This window comes from Urocampus carinirostris, chromosome 16, assembly GCF_059441175.1.
Source record: "Urocampus carinirostris isolate Australia breed hairy pipefish chromosome 16, RoL_Ucar_1.0, whole genome shotgun sequence".
Classification (NCBI taxonomy): domain Eukaryota; kingdom Metazoa; phylum Chordata; class Actinopteri; order Syngnathiformes; family Syngnathidae; genus Urocampus; species Urocampus carinirostris.
The window spans coordinates 31,665,587-31,685,241 of record NC_142364.1 but is presented as its reverse complement, the minus strand read 5'-3'; the positions used below and the strand labels follow the sequence as shown (position 1 = coordinate 31,685,241).

Genomic DNA, 19,655 nt, shown 5'->3' with positions numbered 1-19,655 from the left:
TTTTTGTAGTAGAATAGTATAGTCCTTTTTGTCGTTGATAACAACATAGTGATTATTGTTTGCAACAAGATTACACATGGCACTCCAGGATAAACAAGCTAAACACACGAGAAGACTGAGAAGAGAAAAATGAAACATCAGGATATGTGGGTGAAAATATTTACAAGGTAGTGTTCTGTGACTGGCCCTATTTGCAAATGCAATTTCCTTTCAAAAATATATTGCAATGAATGAATGAATGAATACAACTTTATTTCAAACATGATAAAAACAAAACAAGTCAACAAAAATTAAACTATGTTAGCGTGTATGTCCGAAAAGGAATAGGAAGAAAAATCCTACCCCCAGACTTACTTAATAATTCTGTCTTACAGCAAGATCTCTTGTGAATTTACATGTAACAAACATCTCTTGAATATACATATTTACATTGGTTATGTGGATGTTCAGCCAATTCATCACCACCATCACTATTCTCACCGTCATCATTATCATCATTGCTGTTTCCATACATTTTCAGCCTGAGTATCTATTATAATAACGAATAATTCTCGTGGGTGTTCATGGTGAAAACTGACTGTTTTGTGGTGCTGTTGTCCACCATACAAGAATCTTTGGACCTACTTCTATAGTGGTCTACCCCCAGGTAGCATAACCACCCATTGCTAGTGTCCTGTTCTGTACATTGAAAATAAAAGGCAAGGGAGCCTTAGCCAGATGGCGCCAGCATCGAGGTCCCGCTTGTCTGCCCTAACAATGAGATGTGCAAAGATTTCTATTTTGTACTTTCATCAATTTGTCTAGCTATGTGATTGTATCCCCAGTTATTTAGTGTTCGTTTGGTTTTTACCATCATACTGAACATATTTATTCATCTCATTGTTTGTTTATAATTGTTTCAGATTGTGCTGAATTTGCCTAATATGGTGACAATATATACCAACGTTTAACAATAATACACTTACAGTTGATAACGATAACAGTAATAACAACAACAAAAAATAATAATAGTACTCACACAAAAGATGTATTTAATAATTTTCTATAAAGTAACGTCGTAAACTACATTACAGTGGTAGTATTTGGTAGCACAGTTCGAAAAAGAATACTGTAAAGATCAACTAAATTGATCTCCCTAAATAGATGGCCCAATTGCCAATTTAAGATAATGAAAAAATTACTCGGCAGTTTGAAATGAGTCACAGAGAGGGATTTATATATAATTTTTAATTTGCATATTTACAATATTTCCACATAATTAAATATCAAGTATCAAGCAGTCATGAGCTGGAAGTTGAACAGAAGATATCTAACTGGAAACAAGTTAAAGGGTGCAAAATGGCAGTAGTTTGGTAAAAACCATTGAAATTCTACAACTTCGAAGTCATGACGGAACTGGAAATGTACAATCAAAATCATATAAATTATGTACATCATATTCTGTCACCTGTACACCACAATAGAAATATAGCCGGGCTGCAGACCATTGATAAGATTGCAGCAAGAGAGCAATGTAGATTACTTCAGGCACAGGACAGCGTGACTTTTGTGCCCGTTTAGTCATGTCACATGAGATGTTGCAGAAAATACGAGAAAATTGTGAACTTTATTGAGTTCTGATATAGCCCTAGGTGCTCTTACAGTTCATACCAAGGCTCATGGCACCTCAAATAATAAAAATGATCTGTTAACAAGTACAGGACACATTGACACTACAATTCAAAAGTTTTGGGACATCCAGATCATTTTGTGTTTTCAATGAACAAGTCACACTTTTATTTATGTAATGAGCTATCCAATGTTTGTGTCATTTTTCCTATATTATTCACTTCTTTTGGTGGACAGTTTCAGATATGTCTTTTCTTTGCCTTTCTGCCTTGAAGGCACCTAGGAATCACCTCTTCACTGTAGTTGTTGACACTGGTGTTTTGCGGGTACGATATAACCAAGCTGCTCGTTCAGGACCCGTAAGGCATCTATTTCTCAAACTAGAGACTTTGCTTGGATTTGCCTCCCAATTCTTTTCCTACTCTAGTCTGTTTGTTTCGTTCTCTGAAGCGAGTAGTACACACCGTTTGTAGGAGATCTTCAGTTTCTTGGATATTTCTTACATAAAATAACATTTGAACAAGACTAGAATGTTGAATTTCCCATGAACGTTCTCTTTATTTGGACATTGTGAAAGATTAACCACACCCACAAATGTGATGCTTCAGATACTCAACAGAAGGTGAGTTTAAAGCTTCTCTTACCAGCTAAACATTTTAAATTGTGCTAAACATTATGGCACAAGGGTTTTCTAAACATTTATTCGCTTTCTAACATAATTAGAAGCACAATGCATCTTTAGAACACTGGAGTTCTGGTTGCTGAAAGTGGAGCTCTATACAATTATGAAGATACTGCTTTAAAATCGAGACATTTGTAACTAAAATAGTCATTTACCATTATTAATGATGTGTAGGGTGTATTTGTTATTCAGTGTCAGGTTATCTACATTGAAAAAACAGAGTTTTCCTTAAAAATTAAGGACATTTCTGAGTGACCCAATCTTTTCAACGGTAGTGTACATTCAATGAGATGGGCTTTATGATATAGGAGTACCCTGGTTTATAAGGTGCCCAGGATATGACTTAAAATTTGCAAAAGCGATTGTGAAACACGTTGAACTCATATCCCAAAACACGGCTATAGAAAAGAATCTCTATAATATGTACATTCAGACAGATTTTTTTTTTCAATCCTTTCAATAGGTCATGGATGCAAGAAAATGCAGACACCAGCGTTGAACCTCAACATTTAAAATATTCAAAAAAGCCCTTTATCTTTCCTTATATCACTTTGCCTAAAAGCAATGCTTTAATAAGACGATTCAAGGATCTGGATATGAAGTCCTTGGTGGACTCTGGAGTTAAATTCCTGCACTACAAATAACTATTCAGGCCACAGAGAAACAGACCATATAAAGCTCTAACAAGAAAAACAATACAGTACATTAGCATTAATCAATCGTTTTTTTGGACAAAACCAAGATCTAACATGATACTTAAAAAAAATTGTATTATAAATATGTTTTGGCGGGAGGGAAACGAGAAAAACACCTAACACCAAAAATAAGGTAAAGGGAAATTGTGTGTTATTTGACTATTAGATGTCGCTGAATAGTGTCGTGCAATGAAAAATGAATACTAAAAAGCACATAAATGAATACAAACAAAGGAGAGTCAAAGTGACCAAAATCCACCATTTTGCTCAATGTTTTCTTAAGCCTTTTTGAGGTTTTTGGGTAGCAGCAAGATGGCAGACAATTATGTCAGATCCCCCTGTTCTTTCTTCAAAAAAAAACAACTTATTTTTACTGTCTGCTAAACTACTAACTTAACATTTAGGTTAGGAGTTGGAATGCAGCTAATGTGGCATTTTGCATTAAACATTGTTTTGTAGTGAGTTAGCGCAAAGTTGTCCAAGTCATGTCATGTTACTGTGATGTAACAAGAAACAAAAGATTTAAGCCTATCTTTATTATTCTTTTTTGTGTGTATTAAATGGTAAATGGTCTGCATTTCAATAGCGCTTTTCAAGTCAATGAAGACCTCCCAGATTGTTTACAATGTGCTTCACACTTACCCATTCACACACACACTCACACACCAATAGGGAGTCAGCCATGCAAGGCGCCTACCTGCTTATTGGGGGCATTAGGGATTCAGTGTCTTGCCCAAGGACACTTTGACATAGACAACGGAGAAGCCGGGAATCGAACCTGCGACCTCTTGATCCCAAGACGAGTGCTCTATCTCCTGAGCTAATGCTAACTATGAATATTATAATTGTTATTGTTTCTGTATTAATATTTTAGAAAAAGGACAAATATGTTCAATGCCGACCTTGGGCAGGGCCATAAAATATTGTCAGAAATTACGAGGACTATGAGTCTATTATTTCACCATCAGGTGTTACTGTAAGGAGTAGTGCAACCTAAAATGAGTGCAAAAAAATAATTAAAAAAAAAAAGAAGGCCAAATACAAACTGCGCAGACTCAAAGTGACCATTTGGCTTCTAATTTTTTTGCCCTTATTTCTTTAGTTTCTGGTTTTGGCGGTACCTATAGCAGCAAGATCCATCCATTATCTGCACCGTTATCCTCAGCAGAGTCGCGGGGGTGCCGAAGCCCATCCCAGCCATCTTCGGGCAGTGGGCAGGGGACACCCTGAACTGGTTGCCAGCCAGTCGCAGGGCACACAGGGACAGACAATTCGCTCTCTCATTCACACCTAGGGACAATTTGGACGAGCCGATCAATCTTTTAAGCATGTTTTTGTAATGTGGGAGGAAACCGGAATGCCCGGAGGAAACCCACGCAAGCAAGGGGAGAACATGCAAACTCCACCCAGGAGGTTCGATCTCATGACCTCAGAACTGTGCCGCACACGCGCTAACCACTGCGCTGTCGTGCTGCACTTGCAGCAAGATAATCAAGTCAAATTTCTTAACCTTTATGCCTGACAATGTTCCAAAACATGACATACTAAACTAAACAGAGATTGGATGAACCATAGTCAAAAGCAGAATTTCATACCAGACGGAATACATTTCCTTGAGATTGACTCAAAGGAAGCTTTTGAAACCATGTGCACATTTAAGATCAGTGTCTGTGATTCGCCAGTTGGGCAGGTCATTGTTTTTAGCATGTCAGATTTTCCAAACCAATGTTTGCAGTGTGCTCACATTCCCTGTTAACTTTGACTTGCTGTTCTAGAGGTTAGTTAGTGTGTAAAAGGGAAAAGTGTGAAGCACATTGTCAAGCGCTTTGGGAGGTCTTTATTGACTTAAAGCGTTATATAAATGCAAACCTTTTACATCTAACCAATGAGTATTTACAAATTTGATTTTTAGATGATAGTTCATGGAGTTTTGCTCTATGAGGTGCAAAATAATACACAATGCCCCTTTATGGGAACCTGAGTCGTTATTGTCATGCACTTTCCGGACAAATTTCAACATGTTACCTAGTGTTCTCTTTTATTGATTTTTACTATGTTTGTGTACTGTTACCCAATGCTAAATCTATTTCACCCTGGTCAGCCTGAAAGGGGGATTACCACTTGTGAGGCCCTGTTTCAAGGTTTCCTTTTTCCTCACGCTGAGGTTTTGAGTTTTTCCTTGCCCGCATGTTGGTTTAAGATCAGGCGATGGTGTTATTATAATCATGTGCAGTCCTTTGAGACATTTTTGTTATTAAGGGCTATACAAATAAATGTGACTTGACTTTAAACTAGTCCTTGGTACCAAAAAGGTTGAGGACCATTTATCAAGAGCATTTACCGTCTCTCATTATGTACTTCCAAAATCATTAAATTAGTTCCCCTACTGCTTCATGGAAGAGAAAAGACACACAAAGACTTTTTAAAAAGTATTCCGCTGCCCACAATCTCGATAGGAAAACCTTTTTGATATCAATGTAATTTTACTTAAATGTTAATTTGAAGGTCAACTTTGTTGTGTGTACTTGGCGCGCTGTTGCTTTGTAAATCCTGTGGCTCGCCTGCAGACGCTTTGGCATCCATTTTGGTCACATTCCAATATTCCTTGATTAACAAAATGGCACTCACAAATCTTTCTTTCAAAAGCACGATTGTTTTACGTCCACATTGTGCGGTGCCGTAACCCACGTTAGTCTGCATCATGAAAACGTCCGAATGAGTGAAGTTGTTTGCTATTATCATTGAAATACTTGAACCTGCTTCTGTATAATAAAACCGGAATGGAAGTTCTCAAGGGAAACTTAGTTTCTCAAACAATTAGTGAATAATCTATCAATTAAAAGCCAATATTTTGTCTAAAAAGAGATATCAATGCCTGTCAGGTGACAAACACGTTCTACATATTATGAAAGCTCATGCCTACTTCCAAACTTTCTTTCGTTTACCGTACATTCCAGACTAGAGACCCCATCTTACTAAAAGCCACGTGGCTCAAATTTAAGAACAAAACTTTTTTGCTTTAGGTCAAGCCTCACCTGGTTTTACGGCACCGGCTTAAACGGCCCTAAAAATTCACTAAATTATGTTCATTTCTTACTTTTTAAGCCCCCTGCCTACCTGACACAATTTTCTGCGTTTTCTGTTCTCCTCCGAATCAATTATGGATCATGCTACCATTCAAGATGGCGATTACAATGACGAACTCAAGTTTACTATCACACTTAAAATACCCACAAATGAGGGCTGGCGGTGTAAAATGTGAGCCCTATATTTCGAGATGACGGGCCCATGGCAACCATACTGTGGGGTATAGAGTCAAATTGCAACACAGATGTGGTTTGTGTGCTTTTGTCATTGGTAGTTTGCCACAGTAATGGACCAAATTGTATTTGCCTGCCGTTGTTCCTCTAAGATCAAAGGAAACTCTAGAGAGCTGTCAATCACCCCGATAATACAGAATAACTTCCACTGCTGTTGATTTTGGATGTATAAACTGAGGACTTTAATAAAGTACCGTCAAACCCCACGTTGTGCTTCTGTTACATGTTATATCAATGTATTATATATGTATTTTAGATAATTATAATAAAGAAGAATAATATATAAAGAGTTTCTTTGTGCATGTTATTTTATAGGAGTCATAGCGATACTATTATAAGTTTTAAATGTCATTATTTTCTAACTGTACTTTTTGGGGTAAAGTTCTGTTTTCTTGTGAATAAGTTTTCCCTGCAAGGAAAAAAATGGAATAGGGGTAGACCCTTGAAAGCTTCTCCTTTTGGGCACATGTTTATGTATTCTATCACTGTAGTGAACAGCTGTATTTTTTAAGTGTTGTGCCCCGGGGCAGCATTGGCTTGGTAAAGTGCTCGTCTTGGGTTCAAGAGGTCGCAGGTTCGATTCCTGGCTCCTCCGTGTTATATGTCGAAGGGCAAGACACTGAATCCCTAATGCCCCCGATAGTAGGTAGTTGCTGACGCCGTTATCGGTTAGTTAGTGTGTAAAAGGGAAAAGTGTGAAGCACATTGTAAAGTGCTTTGAGAGGTCTTCTTTGACTTGAAGAGCACTATATAAATGCAGACCATTTACATAAACCCAAATACATAGTACTTTCTGCTGGCAACTCCACACCTTTTCACCATTGATTAATTTATGCCAAGTTTACTAGCGGCAGACTCAATTCCCTTCTTTAACTGCCAGAGGAATCACTTTTAACTTAGTCAAAAGGTTTTGACCGGTAAGCTAATCGCAGGAACTGGCTTACTGTTGTTGCCCCTGTAGCTCATATGTGTCTTTATACTCAACGTATTTTAACGGACTGAAGTGAAATAAACGACCATGTGTCTTCGACTTGAAGACCTTTGTGAGCATGTTAACTCAACCTTTAAGTAGCTTAAGTGACTTCAGGTAACACTCAGCAGGTCTGCTTAGGACACAGTAGTTCCAAATTGTAGAGAATTCTTTTTACAATACATATTGCTGTATTATACTGACTACAGAAACCCCAATTGATTGAAAAATTGAAAGTGCATACATTAATTATAGATATGCGTTACCATAAAATATTTTACATATTCTACTTTATATTATCGTATTTGAGCAATTGTGCAACGATTGATCAAATTGATAAACATTGCTGACCTATATTTCAAAACCTGGGCAGTAGCGGTGAAAGCGCAGACTCAAATGCTGTACAACAAGGTGTTAGAGCCCATGTTATAATCGCACTATTTTTACTCTCAGTGCCAGAAACACTGATTGGCATAGTGCATTCTGAAAGGTTAAAAAGTGTCTCCACTTCTTCACGAGCGAATGTATGAAACGGAATGAGGAAAACAAAAACACTTTCAGTAAAATATCATACAAGCTCTTTTACGTTCATATACATATTGAATCGAAAGATTATTGATGCACAGATGAAGGAAGTGAAGACTGTCCCAACTTATAGGAATGCATTATGAAAATCAGTGCTTCTGGCACTGTGAGTAAAAATTGACAATAGGAAAGAGCCTTTTCCTGTGTCACCCATACCACTGGTGGTCTAGTGGATATGTTTTGGCGCTCTCTCCAACACTATTCGAGTTTGATTCATATTAAATACAAATTTTTCGAATAAGGTCAGTGACATTTATCGACCTATCAATCATTGCATCACTTTATCTCATAGTTATACATGGGTAGCTTTTATTGTAGGGTCTATTTATAGTCCGATGCACCTTATTTATTTAAAATATGAAATATGACAAAATAATATTTTTGTTGTTTTTTTACTAACAATACAATGCACCTTATAATGCAAAAATACGGTAATTGGACCCCTGGGAAAAATGTTTTTCCCGCCACCAAAAAAGGAATAAGCCACACCGTATTCAAAGCTGCAGTGTTTAAAATGTAGCAAAAAAGTAACCGCATATAGTCCGGGATTTAGGGTACTCATCCATTCGCAATCCAACATTTTGTCTAAAAAAAGTTATCAATACCTGTCAGGTGAAGAGGAGCTTCGACATACGACGACCAGCTCCAGGCCTAATTTCAAACTATTTCTTTTAATTTACTCCAGAGTCCAGCTCAGACCTTTCCTTAGGAAACATTTCACGGAAATTCCTCCACATGGACATTTTTGCAACATCATGTGGTCTACCAGCGGTGGGCCGATAAGGCTACCAACCAGACTGAAGGGCGTCTGCAGTCTTTAAAGGACCTCAAGGCCCGAAGAAGTCAGCGTCTCTTGGTGTCATCCATCACTTGGGCGGCGAAGGCCATATGGGCAGCGGGTGGGCCTCAGTGTTAAAGATGTATTTGTCCAGACTAAGAAGCTCCGTGTCGTCAGAAAAGAGCAGGTAGAAATACTTCAAGGTCTCACCCAGGAAGAAACTCTCCATCTTGTCTCTGGGCTCCGGGTTTTCGGGGTCACGGACGTTGTTGATGGACGTGTAGCCTCCGTCCTCCACCTGCAGGAAAGGAGGCCGTTTAAGGGAGAGTGTAATATTTGACCACTGGATGTCGCTGCAATGTGTAGTGAAACTGAAAATGAGGGCTAAAAAGCACAAGGAAGAATACAAACTATGGAGATTTAAATAAATGCTAGAGCCAGTAAAAAGAGTTTGTTCTTTTCTTTCAATGTATATTAGAGTACTTAACAAATACATTTTCTATTTCGCAAATTTCGTGGGTTCATTTTGGAACGTAACACTCGCGAAAAGCAAGGGATTACTGTGCATATATATTCTCTTCATTTAAAAAAAAAACCCAAATTAGTTATTAGTAAAGTTATGTCTGAATGAGCTGTTGTTTCTTCAAAGGCTGTAGATGTCAATTGATTTTACCTTTGTGTACTTGTTGAAACTCTGCAGAATTTCCCATCCCCACTCTCTGTATTTGGGGTCCTTGGTGAATCTGTACAAGTAGAAGAGACTTTCCACTGTCTCTGGTCTCAACAGATTATGTCTGTCTGCGGGCTGAATTAAAAAATAACTGTCAACACTGAATTTATTAAAATTGGGATTTTGTGACAATAAGTATTGAACTCGGTTACAGTCATCCAATTACAGGTGATGCTCTAGCTACTGGAACAAATGCAAACACACCAGTACTTATCTCCATGTGCTTTACTCTTTCGACCAATGCACTCTGAAGCAACTATAGTATTTTCACGACCATAAGATGCACATAAAAGATTTTCCTCAAATTCTACGGCGTTCCCAATCGTGCAGTACGCCTTGTGTTTCGTGTAAAGCAGCAGACAGACACAAGCTTGGTGGTACTAGGGATGGGCACCTAGTTCGAGGCTTGGCTGAGTCAAGACTTCAAATATTTTTGGATAAAATCTGATGTTTTGAAGAGATCGTTCACATTTCATACTAAATGTGACATGTATGCGATTTCCTATGACTTTTATGCTTTCTCCAATGTTCGCCACAAGTTTCCCACAAGCAGAAGAGGACAAGTGATGTCACACACAATGCGTTGTTTAAGGGAGAACTCAGAAAGGCTAACGCCATAGCGTATCTAGCAATTTGAAAGTTATTGTTATTGTATGGTGCTTTCGTTCCATGAAACTGTATTTTTTTTTCACCCTGACCAGGACCTCTGTGGTGCAGAAATTGCACCACAGAGGTCGCAGAAATAAAAATAGTGGATTGTCAACGCCTGGGCGAAATGTTGTCCGACCTTTTGGAAAATGACTCTGAAAGTGAAAAAAGTGAACCCTTTAATGGAGATTTAGCAAAGCTGTACTGGTCAGAAACAGAGGGCAAGGATCTTAACTGTTATGTTATAGATAACCGATGAAAAAATGTGAGTGCCAAATTGTTTGGCACCAGCTCTTTTAAAAAAATGTTTTATGCGTGGTTTACTTTGTAATCAATACTTAAATAAAACCCAACAAAACAAAGCTTCAGTTGTATTTTGAATACGCACACTTGTATGTTTGTCTGTGTTGTTGTTGTTGTAACGCGGCAGCAAGCAGAGGGCTCCTGCGCCCTATCGTGGGGTGCGCCTTGTGTATGTGTTAAATACAGATATAAAACGAGCTATAGAGACTGCACCCCTTCATAGAGTGTGCCCTATGGTTGTGAAGATACAGTATGTATATCTCAAAAGGGTAGAGCTCCAGCAACCTCCGAACAACTGAAGCGCATCTCTCTCTCTCTCTCCCTCCATCCCTTTCTCTCTCTCCGCCTCCATCTCTCTCTCTCTCTCTGCCTCCATCTCTCTCTCTCTCTCTGCCTCCATCTCTCTCTCTCTCTCTCTCTCTCTCTCTCTCTCTCTCTCTCTCGCTCTCTCTCTCAACAAAAACACATTACTGATGTTTTGATGCTGTCAGTTAAACACTTTAGAAAATCTCATTTCTTTCAATAGAAATACTTTCCACAATATCCCCACCCATTTTCAAATACTCCACAAAACACATTTGATATTCCATTTTCCATCTTGTTGACATGTTTGTTTACTTTAGTTTTATTACATTATCTTGTGTTTTTAATCAATCAAATTAGTAATTTATTGTCAAATCAATAAACTGCAAACAAATAAATAAAAGTTTGTAACTTATCATTATTTTATAGGGTGGACATTTGGCGTCTTCTTTGGGTAATTTGAGGTAACTGCAATTAGCACCCAGAGATCCTAAAACTATTTAGATCCAAAAACAGGTTAAAAACGCTACACATTATTTTAGGTTTTGTATAGTCAACATTTAAACAGTGGTTTTAAACCTCACCTTGACAATGATGTCATTACTATCAGTGGCATACAGGTTGAAGTGTGCAATCTCAGGGCTAAGTCCAGTCTCCATCTGCTTGTACATGTGGTGACAGGTCTCCATCAGCTGCGCAGCTAGATCCATGTGGTCCCCTGGAAGGTCATTGTGGGCTCCCAGTGCCAAGGTACCTGGCAAGAAGCACACCAGGTGGTCCTAAATAAAAACAAAAAGAGAGGAATTTTAAATAAAAAAGGGTAAACCATTTTGAACTTCCAAAAAGCTGACTATTAAGAATAAAATGTGTTTGTGTAGCTCGGCACTCTACAGAAAAAAACATGCCATGTTATATGTTAAGCAACATAGCACAGGAAATCATTGGCTGCTCACTGCCCAGTCTGGAGGACATTGCCAACTTGCGATACAGTAGCAGAACCATAAACATTTTACTCTTCTCACCCTGGCCCCCACTTTTTGCATAGTTGCTACAGGTCCCTTAAAAAATGACTAAAACTCTCAGGCAGTTTCTTCACAAGGGCCGTCACCACCCTGAACAAGCGCGCTTAACTATCGATCTTGCAACTTATTTGGAAATTTCTGTTGCTGTTAAGTGATAATCCACTACTTTTGATTGCACTATTGCTATGTGGCATTATTTTTCATTGCACTATTAAAACGTCAGCCAGTCTCTAACCATTTTGGACTTTTTATCCTGATAGTCTTCAATCATATTTTCTCTTTTAAAGTCTTTATTCTGTGTAGAGCTGAGGTAAGATCATGGGCCAGGCCCGAACCTGATTTTGGGCTGGGTTTGAGCTTAAAATATCAATCATTAAGCACGCTGGGCTTCTCTCTTGCCGTTCATTTAGGTGCTGCACTTGCAGTGCACAATTGATTTGAGGGGCTCGGCCCCAAGTAAACCCCAAGCTGCATAGTTTGGCCAAAACGCACAGTTAGATGCTAATGAACATATGGTTGGAGTAAAGCTTTGTGTATACTTTGATGGCAAATTAAAGCTCCGGGTTTATTCCGGGCTTGTTTATCAAATCAAGTTAATCAGTCGGGTTTGGGCGGATTCAGGTTTATATACCCGCGTCTCGGGTTGGGATGAATTTTTTAGGCCGTTCTTACCTTTACCGTGTCTAATCTATTGCATATAATGCTTCACTACGTTGTTATCAGTGAGAATGAAACCAATTCAGTTCAATTTTCAGGCGATGCATTCCAACTAATAGTAGTATACAATTAATATAATAACGATTAATGTACAATAAGAGAATAAAATCCCCCCGTTTTTCCCTAGCTAATGACCTGGAAGCACAAATACACAGATAGACAACAATGGTTCAAATTCAAACCAAATAAATAGAAAAATAAATACAAATATAACATAAATATACTTATAGCTAGGCATAGAATAACCATTAGAGGAAAGGGACCTGAGAAGGCTCGTCCACATTGATATGGATGGCAGCATATGGCACCAGGAAGGATTTTCTGCCACTGAACCAATCTAAATCCCCCCCCGCCAATGCAGCAATTTTAAAAACTGGTGTAATCAAGTGTACATCTCCAAACATGAATATTCTCAAAACATAACACGTTTTTTGACCTTCAGAACTGGTAATTATTAAATCCTTGACAAATGTGTGCACATTTGTACCATTTTAGGGTTGAAGCGGTTATGTGACAACTCTCCAACAAAAGTCAACTGGCGTGGTCCCGTCTGTCTGACAAGGTGTTTTTTCACTCCGTTGATAGCTTCAACGTAATCCTCCAACAGTCTGGCAGAATAACAAAATAAGAATGATTGATTATAATGGGTCCCAAGGAAGCAAAGCCACTGAACATTAAAAATCATTTTTAGAATGCACAAGGACACTTTTCGAATTTTGAATTTGTATTTGTAGTAGCATTCAAATGTGCCATTTTGAAGTTGAAAGTGGTTCTTTGAAAAAAAAGAAACCACGGCAAACCTGCTGTTACTGCAAGTGTCCAGAAGATGACACCAATTCATCATAAATAACCAAGGAAAAATCCACCTTGTTAATACAAAAATGAGAATTGCTTGACTTGAGTATTTAGAGTTGTTTCGGTACATGTTTTATTGATATTTTGGCTATTTTTGAATGGTAGAAGTTAAGGATTGACCAATATGGGTTTTTCATGGCCGATACCAATTATTAGCATTAAGAGGACGCCGATATCCGATATTTGGAGCCGATTTTAATTTGCTGTAAAAGCTTAATATTTGGCGTAAGAAATTTTTAACAATGCAAAAATAAAAAAAACATTATTATTATTGTTATTATTATTATTTTCGTGAAAAATTCAAATAAAACTATAATAGCATTTTGAAACCTTTGACAGTAAGGAAATTAGAATTTCAAGTCAAGTCAAGTCAAATTTATTCATATAGCCCTTAATCACAAAAATGTCTCAAAGGACTGCACAGGATTACAATGACACAATTACCTGATCTTAAACCAACATGCAGGCAAGGAACAACTCAAAACCTCAGCGTGAGGAAAGAGAAATCTTGAGAAGGGACCTCAACAAGTGGTAATTCCCCTTTCAGGATGAGCAGGGTGAATAACATTTAGCATTACAATACACAAACATAATAAACACTGGGTAACATGTTGAAAATGTGTCCGGAAAGTGCATGACAACAACGACACAACACAACTAACCTGACTAATCTTTCACCTAATCCAAAAACTAACAGTGCAGGAAATAAAATTAGGCTTAGTAGCAACTCAGATATAGGTAAATAAAAACCTATATAACTTCCTTCCTTCCTTTTTTTTAACAATAAATAAATGAAAAATTCAAGATGACCTAGATTAACTAAAAACAAAAAGTGCATTGACATTTAAAAAAGACTCGCAATTTAAAGAGTGGGCACTCCTGTTATGGTAATGTTATGGTAGCAGCTAATCACTCAGCTTTCTATTTTAGCGTGATCATTATGCTCTCTCTCAATCACAAACATACTCGCTTGTTTGACAGGCTAAGATACCAGTCTTCACCCGAATGTGCCCCTCTGAAACACTTTTTACGTTTTCTCTTCGCAACCATGTTTTTCTACCACAGCGACAGGCATGTCAGGACGAGATAGAAGGCGCTTCAGGTCGCTTATCCAATCAGAAGGAATGGGGTGGGTAGTGTCCAAAGAGAGACTGGAGCAGGAAAGATGGAGCGCGAGACTCAGCTGCACCTGAGCCCGAGTAACACATTTCAATGCACTTTTTGTTTTAAATATTTTCAACCGCTCTGTTGAATAAATACAAATGCTGATATCCATCAAATCACAAAATACCGGTGCCAATAATAGGCTCGCATGCTTATCGGGTGACCTCTAGTGGGAATCTACAAAAATAACTAAAATTACTTCATATGGGATAAAAGGTTTCTGTACTTTGACAATTCAAGTCAAGTCATTATTCAGTGTTCAAACACCGATCCCTAACATATTATGGACAAGTACTGAGGTATCACTGCATATATGTGCCTAATTTGACAAGGTGACCTTACTGGTCTTCGGTTTTGCCTCCCTGGAGCCACTGCTTGAGAAGGTATTCGTAGTAGCTGTCTGCCCTGGCGCCCAGTGTGTAAATGCCTCTGTGAGAGAATTGTCCGCTGTTGGTGTTAATGAACATTGGGATCAGACCATCGTGTTTGCCCGGCAGATTGTGGACCTGCTTCATCACCTCATCCACGGCCTCCTGAAAAAGGTTTACCAAATGGAGACACAAGTTACTATGAATACACAAATAATAACGTTTTTCTCTCTTCAACTTTCCGAATATTTTTAACTGGCAAAACCCATTCTTCATATACTACTGTTCAAAGGTTTGGAGTTACCCAGACAATTTTGTGATTTCCATGAAAAAGTCACACCTTTGTTTATCAAATCAGTGGCCTGATGCCCGTGTTCTTTTACGCATATCAAATCGCTTCCTTTTTTTGGGCCGGGCTCAGATATTGCCTTTTCTTTGCCATTCTGCCTTTGAGGCCAACATCCCACAGTAAATGTTGACAATAGTGTTTAGCGGGCACTTTGTAACAAAGCTCCTATTTGAGGACCTATTTCTCAAACTACAGACTTTAATGTGCTCCCCACCTCCACCTACTCTTGTTAAAACCTGTTTGTGATGTTTTCTGAAGGCAGTAGTACAGTACACACCAAAGTAGGAGATCTTCAGTTTCTTGGCAATTTCTTGCATAGAATAGCCTTCATTTCTTAGAACAATAATTAACATGAACGTTTTCTTTTCCTGGCCAGTCTGCAAGTTTAATCACACCCAAAAATGTGATTCTCAGATACTTGGCTTGCTCAAAGGAAAATCAGTTTTATAGCTTCTCTAACCACCTAAAAATAACTGCACACGGGTTTCTAGTCAGCCATGAGTCTTCTATCGCAATTAGCAAACACTATTAAAACACTGGAATGCTGCTTGGTGGAAATGGCCATCTATACACAATACAGACGCTGCCCGACATATGAACGAGTACCGGACGATCGTAAGTTGAATTTGTTCGTAAGTTGCTTGAGTGCTATATTTTGTATGTTTATGGTTTGTATAAGTATTTCTAAGGCTTGTATAAGTAACCTGTATTGTTTTGTACTAAAAAAACTAACATTTAATAAAATAATATGATCTATAAAGATAAATAAAGTGAGGTTTTACTAACTTTTTTTACTTGCGCTTCAAGAGGTCCTCATCTGTGGTAAAGAGTGGCCGAACAAAAGCGTCACAACTATTTTCTCAAATGCATCAAGCTTTCTTAATCGACTTTTGTTTCAAAAGAAACAGCTCGCCTCTTCCTTACAGTTTACACCTACCATATTGAATGGATGTACGAGATATCAAACAATAACAACGTCCAAGTTCTTCGCATGCTAGCGTCACAGTGCACGTTATGATTACACACGAACCAGGAAGTAGAAGCCGGATTTAGTCTTTGGTGTGGATGCTGGGTGACCTCTCACAGCGCCACGCGGGGGGAAGAAGCACTACAGTACTGTCCTCTACTCGGACAAAGGTGCACACGATACAAAATCTAACTTACAGCAATTTCCGGATATTTTTCTGCCGGTATCCGTAAATCGAATGTACGTAAGTCGAGAGGCGTCTGTAGTAGATATTGCATTAAAAAAAAAAGATATTTGCAGCAAAAATAGTCATATAAAATATTAATGTACGGGGGGTATTTCTAATTAGTTTCATTTTAGGTTTTTCTTCATTTTAGGTGCTTTTCCTTTAAAAGTAAGGATATTTCTAAATGACCTAAAACTGAAGAGTAGTGTAATTAATTTAAAACTCTTGCCCAAATAATTAAATGTTATTTAAATACCTCCCCCCCAACCACCACCAGTCTTTTCTGTAGGGTTAATATTTGAACAAAAATTAAACAAAATTAATAAAAGTTACTTAGTGTTGCTTTAACCAATGTAAAATATGACAAAACATTCGTTAAAAAACAAACATCTAAATTAACTGTGACTTTGGGACCTTATATTGCGGGTCTTGAGTGAGTCTGCTCAGTTCTCTAAATTCCAGCTGAATGCTCGTGACCTCGGCCATGGAGCTATCAGACGTCCATCTAGGAGGGTGAGCTGTTCCTTTCCCAATATTCACATCAGAAAAAGGGATCTTAGAGGGTGTTTTGAAAGCAGGCATCAATCTGGACCCTAGGTCTTTCTGGAGACAGAAAGAAACTCAAAATCATTAATATGCAAGGCCTAAAATTTGTGTCACTTATGTATTATTCAAAACAAGGACTATTAATTAGCATTCCTTAATGTAATTGGTAAAGCCTCAGCTTGAGGCGCTACTCTCACTTCCTTGTTTGTGTCCACGCCACTGATGAAAACTCCACATATTCCTTGTTTTTTTTTGTTCAATTTACTTGGAATGAATTAGCAATCAAAATTACATCTACAGAAGTGAAGATATTCAATGCGAGAAAAATAAAGTTAGAGAGAGAAAAGAAATCTGTAGCTCTTGCTCATATTGCATGACCACATTACTACTTATGGGATCATGGGATGCCTCATTTTGGATGCTTAGCATGTGTTGCACATTTGCTGCACCCACCTGTGACATAAGCCTAGGCATTCTCCACTAAAACTACCAGGACTTTGCTTTAAACATTCAAAACCTTTTTGTCTACTTAACATATAAAAAAAATAATAACATCTATTTAACTTCACAAGACCCAGGCTTCTTCTTTGATGTGCACTTATGTTCACAAATGTGGAAGCCAAGTGGTTAAAAAATAAGCAAAAATACATGAGCTATTATATAAAGTATTTTTGTGAAACAAACAATGGTCAAGAAATTTGCATTTATTTGACATCACATGAGCCTCAACAAGGAGGAGCTGACATGATTGTCTGCCATCTTGCTGCTACGGACAACCCGAAAAAACAGAAACCTTGCGAAAGAATGGGCAGGAAAAATGAGAAGAAAAATGCGGTTTGGTCACTTTGAGCTCCATAGTTTGTATTAGTTTTTGGTCGCATTACAGAATAAAGTAATTTCTTGCTTTAAAATAATACACACTGTCCCTTCAAAAAGGCAAACTGTGTTTCTAGATTGGATTTTTGTGTGTGACTAAGCTCTTCAACTGCTGAACAGCAAAAGACAGTTTTAGCGATAGGAACAAATTGCAACCTCTTAGAAAGAGAGTTGTATGATGGGATGACTCACGGCTTTATTTAGGAACAGTTCGTCTCCGGTTAGATGGTAGGTACTTAGCAGACCGCCGAGGATACGAATGGTGGTCTCAAAAAGATTCACATCCACATTTTGGTTGAAAGAGAGCTCCTTTTCTATCCACTGTTTCGCCTCTGCAAACTCTATGGCAGGAAAAAGAAATCAATTAAAACTCAAATTACACCAAAATATGACAATGGGTTATTTAATCTCGTATGTAAAAGAAAAATGCAATGTTAGTAGAGATTAATAAGTGAGTGATCACATTTATATATGGTTCATATTAGCTAAATAAAGGATCATGGAATACATTTACTTAAATTTGGGCCTGTTAAGAGCTACAACTGAATGGAAGTAAGAGTATATGGTCACATGCTAGCCTAAATTAGAAACATAAAATAAATCAAATATAATACTGAAATCAGCGCGTCTATAGACGCATAAGATATAATGAACACAAGGGATGTGTGAGACGGGCAGAGCATCCCAAGTCAGGCTCTTTCAGTTTAGCTGCTCCTCGTAAATCAGACTATCAGCTTCCATCTTGTGTCCAAAATTTCCTACTCCCACATTATTTTTTATGTCCTTTAGTGAATCAGCTTTTTTAAAGGAAATACGCTTCAATTTATTCTTATTTGGTGTGTTTTATTGCCTTTTTGCCAATGGTAATAGGTCAACCAATGTTCCCTCTAAGCTGCGCGAGTGCGCAATCGCGCACTGCCCGCACATTCTCAGCGCACAAGAAAATCTATCCAGCGCAATGTTCCCTCTAAGCTGCGTGTGTGCGCAATTGCGCACCGCCCAGAGCTTTCCCGCGCACAAGAAAATCTAGCCAACTCACAAAAATAGGGCTAAAAATTGCTAATTAAGAAGCGAATTAAGTCAAAGTTACAGTGCATGAAGATAAAAATACACAGGTTCCCCTGACGCTGTGTTCTAAATGCGGTATTTTGAAGTCAATGTCGAAGTAGAACGAAGTTGAGTAAAATCAGTAGAGTTTTTCGAGAACCGGCTTCTCCAGCTCGGCTCACTAAAAAGAACCGGCTCTTTCGGGTCACAAACGGCTCTTCAGGTTGCTTTTGCTTCTTTAATCCCTGCACAACCAAATATTATGTAAAATTGTATACAAAAGGACTTAAAGGAAGGGGAGGAAATAGAAAACAAATTAAAAAAATACCAAAATGAAAAAGTAGTGAAAATCTGAGAAAAAAATAAACAAAAGGAAGAGAAAAATGAAGAAAAATTTCAATTAAAAAGCCAGAAAAAAGAAAAGAAAGAAACAAAGCAAAAAAGGTAAATAGAGAACAAAAAGAAAAAAGTAACAGCTAGGAAAAAATAAACACAACAAGATTTTTTTTAAAGGAATTAAAAAAAATAATAGAAAAAACAGGGAAAAAGAAGAAAAAGTTTGTATTGCATTCAAATAATTTCCAATTATACTAAGTCAATTTTGTTCCCAACATTGTACTTCCACTAAAAAATGTGATTAAATAAAGATCTGTATCGTGCAACCGACTAAATAAGCCCCCAAAAATGTTAGTATTATGCAACAAAAGATACCAGGAAAAAAAAGAAATGGAAATCTTGTGAAAGAATTGTTGTAAAAACAAATGACGTTTGTAGGCGTCATTTGCAATAATACATTAGTCAATTCATTCAAAAGTGAAAAAATGTTTTGCATTGCCGGAAACTCAGCAAAATGTAACTTGATGTCAAGTTTTGATAATGACTTAGTTGCCACACTT

The 19,655-nt window shown here is 37.8% G+C and overlaps 1 protein-coding gene across 1 annotated transcript in view; it reads right to left on the bottom strand.

Annotated features, from left to right (window-relative positions):
• Positions 1 to 231: 231 nt before the first annotated feature.
• The window catches only part of man1b1a (mannosidase, alpha, class 1B, member 1a), a 37,059-nt gene continuing 17,635 nt past the window's right edge, over positions 232 to 19,655 (bottom strand). The window contains exons 9-15 of the mRNA XM_088356180.1: positions 17,905 to 18,053; positions 16,705 to 16,893; positions 14,723 to 14,913; positions 12,849 to 12,969; positions 11,207 to 11,401; positions 9,312 to 9,443; positions 232 to 8,936 (exon numbers count right to left, since the gene is read on the bottom strand). Of these exons, the coding sequence (XP_088212306.1) occupies positions 8,727 to 8,936; positions 9,312 to 9,443; positions 11,207 to 11,401; positions 12,849 to 12,969; positions 14,723 to 14,913; positions 16,705 to 16,893; positions 17,905 to 18,053 (1,187 nt within the window). The 3' untranslated portion in view covers positions 232 to 8,726. The remainder of the gene's footprint in view (positions 8,937 to 9,311; positions 9,444 to 11,206; positions 11,402 to 12,848; positions 12,970 to 14,722; positions 14,914 to 16,704; positions 16,894 to 17,904; positions 18,054 to 19,655) is intronic.